Below are 12,870 nucleotides of genomic sequence, written 5' to 3'. Positions count from 1 at the left end.
GCACATCTGCCTGCACTGACATCCCCATGGCTGTGAGCCTCGCCAGGAGCAGCTCGTGGGTTTGATTTACTGCTGTAGGCCCCCAATTGATGCCAAAATCCAGTAATTACAAAAAGAGCATTTCCTGGTTTAGGAAGTTCAGAATTGATTTCTGTTACCATTGTAGTATTAACTCCAGATTTGTAAGTGGCACAGGTCACCCATCTCCAGCTCCCGCCAGGAACCTCTGTACAGCCGAGTTTAACAAACCTTCTGTCAATCAAAAACTGGTTATACAAGGATTATTTGCCTTCAGTTTCCTGTGTAATGAGGTTTTTGATTGACAACAGTGGAGTTAAAGAATATAGAAAGGCTTTCTGAATCTAAGATGAGCAAGTTTCCATTTAATACTGTTTGCACATGATAACATTGGCTTTCAGTTTTATCTGTGATAGAAACTGAAGGTGATCAAAAATAAGAAATACAGAAACCCTTCTCATTTTAAAGTGATGTGACTTAGAAAATAGAGGTAGGAAGCTAACTTTCTATTTCCTGCTGTGGGAGTGGGATTTTGGACATCATTTGCTGTACAAATAGTTGAGCTATTAAGGGCAAACATTTTGTGAAGATGGAAGTGTCTCAGGATGTTCACCATGGCTGGTGGGTGAGCAGTGGCTTTACCCTCAGCCTGCCTCTGCCTGAAGACTGGCAGGTGCTCTTCAGCGTAGGAAGTTGGGTGATGTTGTTTCTTTTTACCTCTGTTACCAGGATTAGTTTCTGAAACAGTGTCCTTGACCTGCTGTGTGTGGTGGTTGCTGTGGGTCCCTGTTTTCCAGGTGTCCTAATGAGCAATTGCACTTATTCAAGCAAATTTGAATTTCTTGAATGAAATTAAGTTAAAAAATAACGTACCTGATAAATATAGGTTGATATGTCTTTTTCAAAATACTCAATATTCCTAATAATAATCCCAATTAAAATGTATCTATGGTGGAATGGCAGTCACAGGTGTGATGAATGTGAGATATGGGTGAGTTCTTCTGAGGTGAACATATGGGTAACTTTTAGGTGAGCCAGAAGGGCAGAGTTAGGCTATGATTTACAAATATCTTTAGCTCAGGCTAGTTTCTCTTGTGGAGCTCCCACACCAAGCTCAGCCTCCAGCTTAGAAGCAGATGAAGCACTTGAGGAGTGTTCAGGTCTAACTGATGTCTGATGGGTGTCAGAATGAAGGCAGCATGGCTGGAAGATACAAACAGACTCTTGTCTCAAAGTGTTACCTCTTTTTACTAGGCCAGTTTGTGTTCAATAAAAAGTGCTTTATTTACAGACCTCAAGTTTACCCCCTGAGCTCCCTCTTTGTGGCTGGAGATCAGAAGTCATAGTCAGGATTTTGTGAACTTTTGGGTGCATTGCTTTCATGTAGAAACTGGGTGAATGCATCTGGAGGTTTCCCTAAGGAAGGAGGGTAAGGAATGTGCAAACCATTTTGTAGGTTTCCTTCTTTAGTTTTAAGCACCGTGGTGAAAGGGGTCCATTTTTGTGCATTGCAGCTTTGAGCCCAGCTACAGGAAAAACCTATTGTGTGCTAACGTGGTTTGACTGAGTTGATGAGATTTTTTTTCAAAGGAGATGTTTCAAAGGAATAGTCCTGCAGATGTGTCCTAGCTTTAACTTCCCCCATGCAGAGGAACAGTCCTGTTTTATGCAGCAGTAATGCACTAACTAAATCATGTCCTGCTGTGAGAAAGAAGCTTCTCTTTTGCTCTTTAATCCGTCATGTTACATTGTGAGTGTGCTCGGGGAGACACTGCATTTTTGGAACCCTTCTGGAAAACTGGTTTATTTTAGTCTTCATAACAACCCCTAAAATCATATCTTAAAACAAGGAAATAATCTCTTTTTTCTTTTTATGCTGTATTCAAAGTCTTGCCACACAACATATTACGTGTCTTTCATCTAATTGTACCACCTCTACTTTGATTTGTGCCAGTTTTTCCCACAGCAGCTAGGGAAAGGAGCTTAGAAAATAAGTAATATGGTTATGAAGCTGCAGTTACTTGGGAAGATAGCTATTTTGTCTATAACAAATGGAATTACACTCTTAGTTATAAAACTAATTATTCTTCTGTTTGCTAGTTGAATGACAGATTTCTCCTCTGTACAAATGGGATAGTTGGGAGCTTGTGGGCAGCTAGGGAGGAGGGCACTAGTCTGTGCTTGGTGATGGGTGCTCCTTGGGAGATACGCTGAAAATATGAGTCTCAAAAGTGAAATAATTGTCTGTTTCTGAGCCCTAGTAACTGGCAACTCTCCAGTTGGCTTGTGCCATTGCTATAGCAGACTGATCCTGCCTTGCTTTTTTTTCCCCTTTTTCTGAAACTCTGACTGAAAGAGCTGGCTGGATGTAGTTCATGCATTGCATTTCATATGGAAAATAGGAATAAGCATCCTTCAGTTGCTTGGTCCTGGCTTCCTATTGAGTCTGACAGTTTCTGAGCACTTTTATAAAGAATTCAGTTGCTTCTAACAAAATAGGACTGGACAAAAGCTGAACAGAACCTTTAAAAGTTTGGTGTTAAACTTTGGAGCACCAACGTTGGCACTGCAGTGCCATTCCCTGATGGAAGTATTCCCAAGACCTAGGGCTGATAGTGCAGCTCCACACTGGTTTTTGTTTTTTACCAAAAATGAGTTTAATATTAATGTTAGGTGTGATTCTTGAGCAGAATTCTGCAAGAAACTCTGCAGCATGCAATACAAATTAAGATAGTGAGGTGTGTTTTATGTCTGCAGCACACCCTCACCTAATGTCCTTTAAGTATGGGTTTAATTACTGCTCCGTGTTGAGGGATTCTTGCTTGGATAGCTCAGCAGGAATGCTGAGCACTGTAGCTGGGGCTTGGGAGATGCCTGGCTCCTGGTTTAACCAACCTGCAGGGCTGAAGGGCTGGTGTGCAGTGCCAGGGGCTGCAAACCCAGCGTGAAATGGCACCTCTTCTGGCAAAGCTCTCCACAGAAGGGGCAGAACAGCAATCATGCCACCATTCACAGCAGTGTTTAGAGTGTTACTAACCCAGTGGTGCACTGGAAAAGACCCCTTGGATTTCCCATGGCCTAGCAGCCCCACCTTGAGTCCTGGGGGTGGCTGTGGGCACCACAAGGTAAACAAAGACATGGAGCCATTAGAGAGCCTGCAAAGGATGGTGAAGGGTCTGGAGGGAAGGCTGAGGGCACTTATTTGCTTAGCCTGGAGGAGACTGAGGTCAGACCCCGTTGTGGTCTGCACCATCCTCGTGAGGGGCAGCAGAGGGGCAGCACCAGTCTCTTCACTCCCATCACCAGGGACAGCAGGAGGCTGAGCCTGGGAGGTTTTGGTTGGATATCAGCAAAAGGTTCTTCCCCCAGAGAGTGCTGGGCACTGAAATGTTCCCCAGAGCATGGGCATGGCTCCAAGGTGCCAGAGCTCCAGGAGCACTTGGACAAGGCTCTCAGGGATGCACAGGGGGGAATTGTTCCAACTCAGCGTATTCCATAGTGCTGTGATCCCAGTGTGACTGTGTCCCTCACAGGGATGAGAGCAGCTCCTCCTAGTTCAGCGTTTAGCACTGTGCCATCCCTCCTCCCTGCCTGTCCTGCTTGCACATGAACTCTTAACATTAAATAAAAGAAGACGCCATTTTCAGAGGGTGAAAGTGTTAACCCTGGTGTTTAACTTAACATTACCAACACGTTTGCTCCAGCACTTTCATCTCTCTTATCTCCAGAGAGTGGCTTGTATCTGACCTTGCTCTGCATTTTTACCCTTGTGCATCTTTGATTTGATCAACTCAGAGCAGCACATATTGGGTACTCAGGCTGAGGAAACAGCTTGATCCACAGGGAAGAGCATGGGATAAGGAATAGCAATCACAAGCATTGAGATTCTATTTTATTTTCAGGTAATCGATTTTCTATACAAACACTCTTTCAGTACACAGTCTAGATTAAGAACTGTAAAAATAAACCCTTCAGTGAAACTTTATTGAGAAGGTTTCACAGTTCTATGCTGTGAAGCTCTGGGTTCTTTTGCACTGCAGAGCTTTAAATTAATTGAAATTTTCAGAGCAAATAGAGATTGAGCACTGCTTCATATGGCAATGTGTTGAAAGGGAAATGCAACAGCAGGTAAATAGAGGTGTTAGTGGCTTACCTGGCTTTTACAAAAATGTTCCCACCCCATTCTTACTGCATACCAGACTTATGGGTCATATTTAGGGGGAATTACATTAGTCGTTAAATGTTGATTTTATGTTGAACCTCCTCTGGTTGGAGGCTTTTTTTTCTTAAATTCCTCTTAACAATGAGTGACTCTAAGATGTTAATATGGGAGTAGCAGCTGGCTGCTCAGTGCCTCCAGATGACATCTGCTCAGAACTTAGAAAAATTTTTTGTCTGTCAGCCCTCCTCAATTACCTTTGGATATGGAAGACTTGCTGGAAACCTGCTCAGTCTCTTCCAGCGGGTTGGACACTGCTCTGTGTCCCTTTGCCTCCCTGTGCCATGCTGTTTGTGTGTGGCAGGGTCAGGTACAGCTCTGTGGGTGCTCATTTCCCCATTTGCCCTCAGTGTGTGCCCCACAGAGGGACTGTGGTGCTGTGCAGTGTGTCTCCTGAGCTTTTTTCCAGGGTTTCTCTGGGAGCTCAGGCTCAGCCCCCAGCACGAAGTCATGGCCCTCCTTCCCCATACAGCATGCAGAGCACTGGGGTTGTGTGATGGATCCATGGGCCTCTGGGTTATTGTGCTTTTGGCAGCTGGGGATGTGAGGCACCTGCAAGATTAATTCCTGCTGGCTTGTGCCTCCCTGCAGTGCTGTTTGGTTTGTAGTTTTGTTGGTGCAAGCTGAACCTCATTAACTCCGAGTCAAAGGGAGGAAAGGGACATGGTTTCGGTGATTAAAATCTGTGGGGTCACTCAAGGAGTGGGTACTCTAAGCTTTGTGTTTAGCCATACAAGCCTTCAGAGTGTTGCTGGACGTGGTCTGTAATAGAAAAACTCATCAGAGCGGTGCTGTGGAAATACTTCCTTGTTCGGACGGAGTGGGTTACACGTTTTCATGATACTGAGAAACTAATCTCGTTTGTCATTAATGAAACAGAGCATATTGCAATGCAAATGAGAGAAGTTGCATGACAAGTGGTCCCACAGTCCTCAGCACTTGCTATTGATTGTGCAGTCTTACTTATTCATGCTATGCAAATTGCATTTCTCATCTTGCTCCTTCTTGTCTACATATTTTTGGTACAGGACTTGCCTGCAAACAGTCTTGTTTTTTCACTTGAGAGACAGGGATTGTTTCTGGCAAAGTTCTTAATGTTCCTTTGTGGAGCAAGTACTGGCTGAGCCAGGCAAGGCTCCGGAGCTCTGTCAGAATGAATTCATCTTGCTCTAACTTCAGATGGAGAAAGGGAAGAGTTGGTGGTGTGTTATTTGATAAGAACAAAAGCTTTAAAATAGTTTTCAGCTCTCTTTGTTTTTGATACTGAAGCCCTTGTGGCATTTGTTTCTGGTCAGCTGTTTGGAGTAGACATGTGGGAGTGTTCTTTTATTCATGCTAAATATTATTTTGCATTTCAGGTATACTAAACCACTGACCTTTGCTGACTGCATCAGTGACGAGTTGCCCTTAGGATGGGAAGAAGCTTATGACCCTCAGGTCGGAGTCTATTACATAGACCACAACACCAGTAAGTGACAGACTGCTGAGTGATTTGTGCTTGTGTTGAAATATACTGAACACAAAACCACAAAGTTGCTAACAGCATGTTTTAGACTACATGGGATCTGCAGCTCATGAAATCAAATCCTGTCCTTCTCCATCATACCAAGTACTTCCCTCTCTAAACAGAAATTTGAGACCTTTTGGGCTGCAGTCTTCAAATTGGCAGCCACATTCAAGCCAGCACTTTGGACACACCTCTGTTCTGCTGAGGAGTCCAACTGGGTAGCAGTGATCTGGAGTTTGTTCTTAGCCTGGAATTTGTCCCTGTGGCAAGACCATCAGAAACAGTGCAAAGGTCTTGTGTGGATTCCCCTGGCAGGGGTGAAGTGAATGAGCACAAGCTCCCTTGGCTGCAGGAGATCACACTGCCTCGGCTGGAGACAAAACTCTCAAGTAAGCTTGGGATATCCTGTTCAAGGTTCAGCCTTGGGGTGTCTTTATCATGTGCACTCAAACTAAGCCATTGCTTACACTCTTTGCTAGATTGCTTGATAGACCAAAAGAGTTAACTTTAGAAACTCATTTGAATTATAAGAAAATACAGCATTTTATATATCATTACAGACATTACTGGAATTAGTGTAATGGGTTATGCTAGAACAAATCCCTGAAAAGTAAGAAACAAAACAAGTCAGTGACTTTGATTCTCTTTACAGAGCAGCTCCAAGTACAGCCCACAAGTTCACAGCAGAACCATGCCCAGGGCTTGCAACTTGTGCAAAGGGAGAAATTGTTAAAAGACAAAGGTTCCTTGAAGTTGTGGGTTTTCTTAAGTCTACTTCTAGGACCTCAACTGCGAACTTAAACTTTGTTTTCTTGGGTTTTTCCCCCTAGAAAATCACAAGATTTTTTAAGAAATAAAAATGTGAAAATCTGTTGCATCTTTTCCCCTGGTGGTTTTTTTTTTTTTCCTCTTGGGTATCTTCATCTTCACACCCTTCCCTTTTTCAAAGCTGCCACAACTTCACCTGGCCTGAGACTGCACCTTCCAGGCTTTAGCAACTTCTCTTGGATATTAAAAATGCAGAATGAAAAAAGCCTATTCCCAAAAAGCACTAAATGACCTCTGCAATACAAAGATCATAAGTTTCCAGATATAAAGGTGACACAAATATTTTTTAGAGCTCATGTCATCCTAAAATCACAGAATTTACATATCTTTAAATGGCTTCATCCTAAGTATTTTTGGAGAGGCCAGGGACATTGACTTTCATTTTAGAGGAAAGGACAGTGGACAAGAAAGGGTGGGCAAGCCTACAGGGTCACATGAAGGAGATCTGCAGGGGAGAGGACTGGACCAACTTCGCTTTAGAAGTTGCCAAATTGCAAGGCGCAAATTTGGATCTCCTACAGGTCTGTAAGACCATGTCTTGTGTCCATTTCTCAGTCTAGGAATGGGAAAATGACATATTTCTTATGCCAGCTCTAATCCAAATCATGATAGAGCAGAATACATCCATTTACCTTAACCTAATCAAGCAACTCATCTGTGTGGGTTGTGTTCAGTTATCCTCTGGAGAGTGTCCAAAACCTTCTTCTTCTCCAAGGTCTCTTGCAGATCCCCTGGCAGGAAGGAGCTGGCTGGGAAGGGGATGGAGCCATGTTGGCTTTTGCTCACACTGCACAAGTATTTGAGACTAATTATCAGAAACAAGCCCAAGGACAGACTTAAATTAAATACAAAGCCAGGATCCATTGAAAGAAGTGAGCTAGAGAACAATTGTAACCACCTCTCTGAGGGAAAATAAATACAATTAACTTGAATTGAGTACCCAGAATATTCCTAATACAGTATTAATGCATAGCCTTGAGTGTGTTACTCTGGGAGAACTTTGGAATGTGATTTGCACAAAGAAATGATGCTGATGCAAGCATAGTAGGGCTACATTCCTCCAGCATGAAGCAACCAGATTTATGACAAGCTCAACATTAAATTAAGAATTCACAAGACAACAAATGATGTAATAGCCTGTGTTTCTATAGTTCTTTCATCTCACTTCTGAATATATTTTGCATTTCTCAGTAGCTGGGGCCCAGTGAGAGCCCTTGGCCAACATTTTCATTGATTGGTTTAAAATGTTTGAAAACCAAAGCTCAAAGCTGCAGTCAGGGGGTTACAGTTTGTGCTGTGATTACTGAAAAGGTTGAGGTGAATTTTTAGAATAAATCTGGAAACAAAGCATTTCAATACCTAAGTGTGTTGTCCATCCTCTCTGTGAGCTGTTGGCTGAGCATTCCCTGAGTCAGATTCTGTAAGAGCTTGGAGCACTGGTAGTGCTTCACCGTCTAACAGGAGGTGTTCAGGATTGTAGGCTTTTGCAGTCTTCCTCTTCATAACTTCTAAAAGAGGAATTTTCCTGCAGCAGCTTCTACCATCCTTCTTGGGACTGTAGGAAGAATGGGCTGCTAGTGTAAGGAAAATCTGGAAACCAGGATTGAAGACTTCTGTCGAGGTAGACTTATGACCCAGTATCCTGAATCAAGAGCCATGAGTGCTCTGCCAACATACTTTTTATGCTGGAAATTAGAGAGCCCTAATTCCCAGTTGCTGGTGACTGTTCAGTGTCCAGGGAATATGGGGGAAGCTCCCTGGGTAACTCTGAAGGACTTTCCCCTTCTGGTTCAGCTGTGGAGTAAAGACAGTTATTTCATATGGGTGGGTAATGGTTCTCTGGAAAATGGGATTTGGAGGCAAGAATCAAGGCAGAAGCACGGGGATTGCAGAGTCTGACAGATTCTGTGTCCTGCTGTTCTTTCTTGTGCTCCTTTTTAGGCAGACCACAGTGCTGTCCTTGAGGGACAGCACCTACAGTTGGCACAAGCAGCTGCTTTTTCCTCAAGTTATTTTGGGGCAGTTTTTCAGGTCTAGGCTTAGCTTTAATATTACATCAGCTGAAATGTTGCTTCTGCCTGCGGGACCTGTAAAAGACTCTTTGTTGAAATGCCTCTACAAACTATACTGGGGTTTTTTGATTGCATTTTATGGCTTCTCCAAGTTTTGCCATGTAATTTGAAGTGCCATGTGTTCTTTTGGATCTTGAGATACTGTTAAAAATAACTTATTGCTGGAGTAGCCTGTTAATTTTCTCCTCAGCATGATTGTGGACAGCTTGTGAAAAGGGTTGTGTCCATCCCTTGGGTAAAACCCTTTATTTCTAGTTCTGCTGTTAAGAATATTGTCTGACTGTTCTCTTGCCCACATCCTGTGCATTGCAGTGTTAGTCTTAACTCCTGACTCACTTAAGCTGCTCATACCTTCCACTCTGGCAGCTTTTACTAAATATTTAATCAGGTTCTTCAGATATGCAGATTAGATTCCCACTGATAGTTTCAAGCAAGTCCTTTTTATTAATTATTCATTATGTGGTAACTACGCATCCTTATTCAAGCATGTTAGTTTAGACAGTTCAGAGCACTTGGTCTACTAAATATTGGCTCCAAACAAGAACATGTAATAGCCTCGAAATAGAAATGAAAAATGTTTTGGGCACTTCTTCACCAAACAGAGACAAACATTGACAATAAATTTGCCTCATTAATATTAGAACTAGCTGCATATCTGTGACCTTATGCCTTTCTCCTGATTAGAAACCTGGAAAGCAATGTATTGGCTGTGTTGGGGTAATGGAGATGGAAGTGCTGTAACTGCATTCCCTATGTTACCTTAAACTCCACCTCCCACATCCTTCAGTGATTTACTGCTGTGCCTGCTTTCCCTGAAGGAAATGTTTACTCCCTCTCTGAGATGCTGTTCATATAATGTCATTTAAGATGCTTTTCAGTATACATTCTGTGATTTAATCAGACTTTATTTTTACATACCTCTGGAATCTGACTGAGAAGGTTTTCTTTCCCCTCTGCAATAAAAGCCACTTGGCAGCCAAGGAGGATGGGCAAAGTTGTAATTCCTTTCATGTTGTCAGGTGCAGTATAATACAGTCATGTGGCAATATTTTCTGAAAGTTTTTTTTATCAGTGAAATAGTAGAGGTATTTTATTAGTGATGTTATAAAGCAGTTGCAATAAAGATAAGTCTAACAGTCAATGTCAGTATCACAGAGCTGTGTGTGCATATTCTTGGGTGAATGCTTTGAAGAGCCACAACCCGGGTGGCTTCAGCAGCAGAGGAGCTGGAGAGTTGTATGACAGTTTTGTTTTAAATTGTTCTATTCAGTATGGTAGAACTCATTGGAATTCATTGTGGATCAACAGCCACCTCCTTACAAAAAAGGAAAATGTCCCATCCCTGTAATAACAAAGTGGAATAAGGACAAGACACTATTTTAAAACATCATACATGGTGGAGCTTTTCCAAGCAGCAGAACAAACCTGCATTCTGTTGATCTTGCCTCCTGTTTTCTCTCCCAGAAACAACTCAGATAGAAGACCCTCGGGTGCAATGGCGCCGGGAGCAGGAGCACATGCTGAAGGATTACCTGGTCCTGGCCCAGGAGGCAATTGCTGCCCAGAAGGAGATCTATCAAGTGAAACAGCAGAGGCTTGAGCTGGCCCAGCAGGAGTACCGGCAGCTGCACGATGTTTGGGAGCACAAACTGGGCTCTCAGACCAGCTGTGAGTAGTTAGTGAACTCTTAACCAGTGCCTTCCTCAGTCCTGGACCCAGTAGGACAGTAAAGGGCATGGAGCTGATCCTTGGACAGAGCACTGGGATGTTCTGCCATGTCACTCTCCATGTTTGATCAGTTTGTCTCAAAAGCAGGATCTGCCCAGCACCTGTTTGGTAAAGGCTGATTGTTAGGAAGCACTCTTGTGTGTGGCTCAGTCACTGGAGTCAACATGCAGGCTTTGTGCATGGGCTTCAATAAATGTCAAAAAATGTGGTTGGCTCAGGATGAAAAAATAACATAGTATTTTCCTTCATTCCCATGTTTAAAGTGTAGAAACAAGGCAAGAAGGTCCATCTTGGATAGTATTCCCAGGCCCTTTCATAGTTTTATGTCCCAGGTGGTTGAGTGATGCTCTGATGGAGCTAAGGGTCTGTATTTTATGCCACATACAGGTCACCATTGGTGCATTGCCTCTCTGTGTGAAGAACAGTGTTTTGTGCTCCATATTCTCTGTCACACAGAAAGCATCAATACCAATATTGCTTTAAGAGTTGGTGCAGAGATGTTTATAGAATGCCATATTTCCTCCTTACTGGTACTAGTTAGGAACTGGAAAATGTCCAGAACAGGATTTATTTCCTGCATGTATTCCAGAAATTTTTTTATAATCCTCAGTATTGCAGATTTTCTGTGTTCTTGCCAGCCACATCAGTGGACTGACCTCCCCCTGCTTCACTCTTGTGAGTTATGTCTGATGGTGGAGAATTCCACTGGCTAATCCTGTGCCTGATGGTATAAATTTTTAAGTAGTTTTCTGTCAACTGAAGGATTCTTGTTTGACAAGGCTCCCGTCCCTCATCTCTAAAGAACTGGGTTTGCGTTTTTCTTAAGAGTATTCTACCCAAGTACTGCTATTCCAGAGCAGAACACTGAGAACATTGGTGTGATGTGATCTGTCTTGAAAAATACAACCAAACAAATAACTAGAAATGCTTTCCCATGTTTTTTAAGGCATAAACTGATGGCTGCAAGGATCAAAATATCTCCCTTGCCTGCAGCTACCTCTAACAACGTTGCACATTGGGGAGCTTCTGTACCTTCTGAGGCAGAAGGGTTTTAACCGCTGTTGAGAAGAGAGTTCTGCTCTTAATGGGACATTGATTTAATCTGGTGTGACACATTGTATGGTTGGTCATGTCCTCAAGGCTGTGAAAAGGCTTGCTTCGCATTTTTCAGTTTCTTCTCATTCTTTGCTTTTCTTTGTTTCTAAACATTCAGTGGATTGTTTGCTCAATGAGGAAGTCTGAAAAAAAATAATTAAGTAAACCTCCGTGCAATGCCTGTCCCTTCAGTTCTGTTAAATGCCTTTGGAAGTGCAGGAAGCCACACTGTTGAATGGAGTGAACGTGTTTGGGAGTTTGAGTTAAGTGTGTTAACCTGGAACAAATCCAAACTTCAGACATGCAGGACATGCTTTGGCCCCTGCAGTCTGTCCTTTTTGTGGAATCCTTGACTGCACTATTGCCTTTCCCTGCCTTTGAGCAGTGAGATATGGAAATTGGGTAGCAGTGTGTGGAGATCTGGGAGTGCAGGAGCAATGGGAGATCTCAGTCTGTGATCTACCAGTTCAGGGCTGGTAGAAGTGTAGGGAGGAAGGCAGAGCTGCTAAACTGGCTGCTGTGTTTGTTCCAGTGCTCTCTGGCTCATCGTCAAGTTCCAAGTATGACCCCGAGATCCTCAAAGCAGAGATTGCTACTACAAAATCCAGGGTGAGTAGTACAAATGGACTTTTGCTTGCCTTGAGCAATGTGCAGATATTCCCAGACATCATGGAAAGCACTGAAAGGAGATGCCAAAGCAGTTGGAAGAGCTAATGTTGCCATTTTTAATCTAGGAGGTCATTTATCAGAATTTCAAATGCTGCAGTCTAAGGAATTTGAAACAGGATTTTTTCCCCTCAGACTTCAGGCTGCCTTGGCAGCTGGCAGTGCACAGAGCCGCTGTGGGATGTGGAGCTGAGTGCCCGAGAGCTGCAGGTCCTCCCCAGGGACTGGCAGCTGTTCTGTGCTGGGCTTCGTTGGGCTGGCAGCAGGGGAGGGTGTGCTCTCATGCAGAGCTCAGTTTGGGAGGAAGAAAGGACTAAAGTAAAGTAGGTCAGTCTGGCCTCTGTGGAGGAATATAAAACAGCAAGCTGTAGGGTCAGTGGATTTACAATATGGATTATCATCCTGCTGTGTTACTTGTGCAGTGGGGCCTTTTAGTCTGGGGTCTTGGAGGGTGCCTTCAGTTGCTGCAGTGTAACTCCTGTCCTGATGCTTAGCAGTTTTTTTAATGGCTGGGTGGGTTTTAAACATTTCTGAGTAAAGCTAATGTATTTCATTGCTGTCTCTTTCGTATTTTTCTCAACTTTTCCACGTATGTGGTTGGAACTTCCCTTGAGCCCCTTGTTAAGTGGTATAATAGCAGCTGCTGGATAAAGCCCTAGGCAGTGGTAAAGTCCTGATGAGGCAGTCAGGGCTGTTTGCTGCTCTTGAGATGAGCTGATTACCTGGAAACTTTACAG

The 12,870-nt window shown here is 43.3% G+C and overlaps 1 protein-coding gene across 1 annotated transcript in view; it reads left to right on the top strand.

Moving 5' to 3' along the window:
* Positions 1 to 12,870, top strand: part of WWC1 (WW and C2 domain containing 1) — a 64,915-nt gene that overhangs the window by 24,978 nt on the left and 27,067 nt on the right. The window contains exons 2-4 of the mRNA XM_085073431.1: positions 5,596 to 5,705; positions 10,109 to 10,312; positions 12,000 to 12,076. Coding sequence (XP_084929557.1) covers positions 5,596 to 5,705; positions 10,109 to 10,312; positions 12,000 to 12,076 — 391 coding nt within the window. The remainder of the gene's footprint in view (positions 1 to 5,595; positions 5,706 to 10,108; positions 10,313 to 11,999; positions 12,077 to 12,870) is intronic.

Source organism: Lichenostomus cassidix, chromosome 13, assembly GCF_008360975.1.
Source record: "Lichenostomus cassidix isolate B80296 chromosome 13, HeHo_3.0, whole genome shotgun sequence".
NCBI lineage: Eukaryota > Metazoa > Chordata > Aves > Passeriformes > Meliphagidae > Lichenostomus > Lichenostomus cassidix.
Note: the sequence above shows the minus strand (reverse complement) of the source record. Positions and strands in the feature narration are given on the sequence as shown.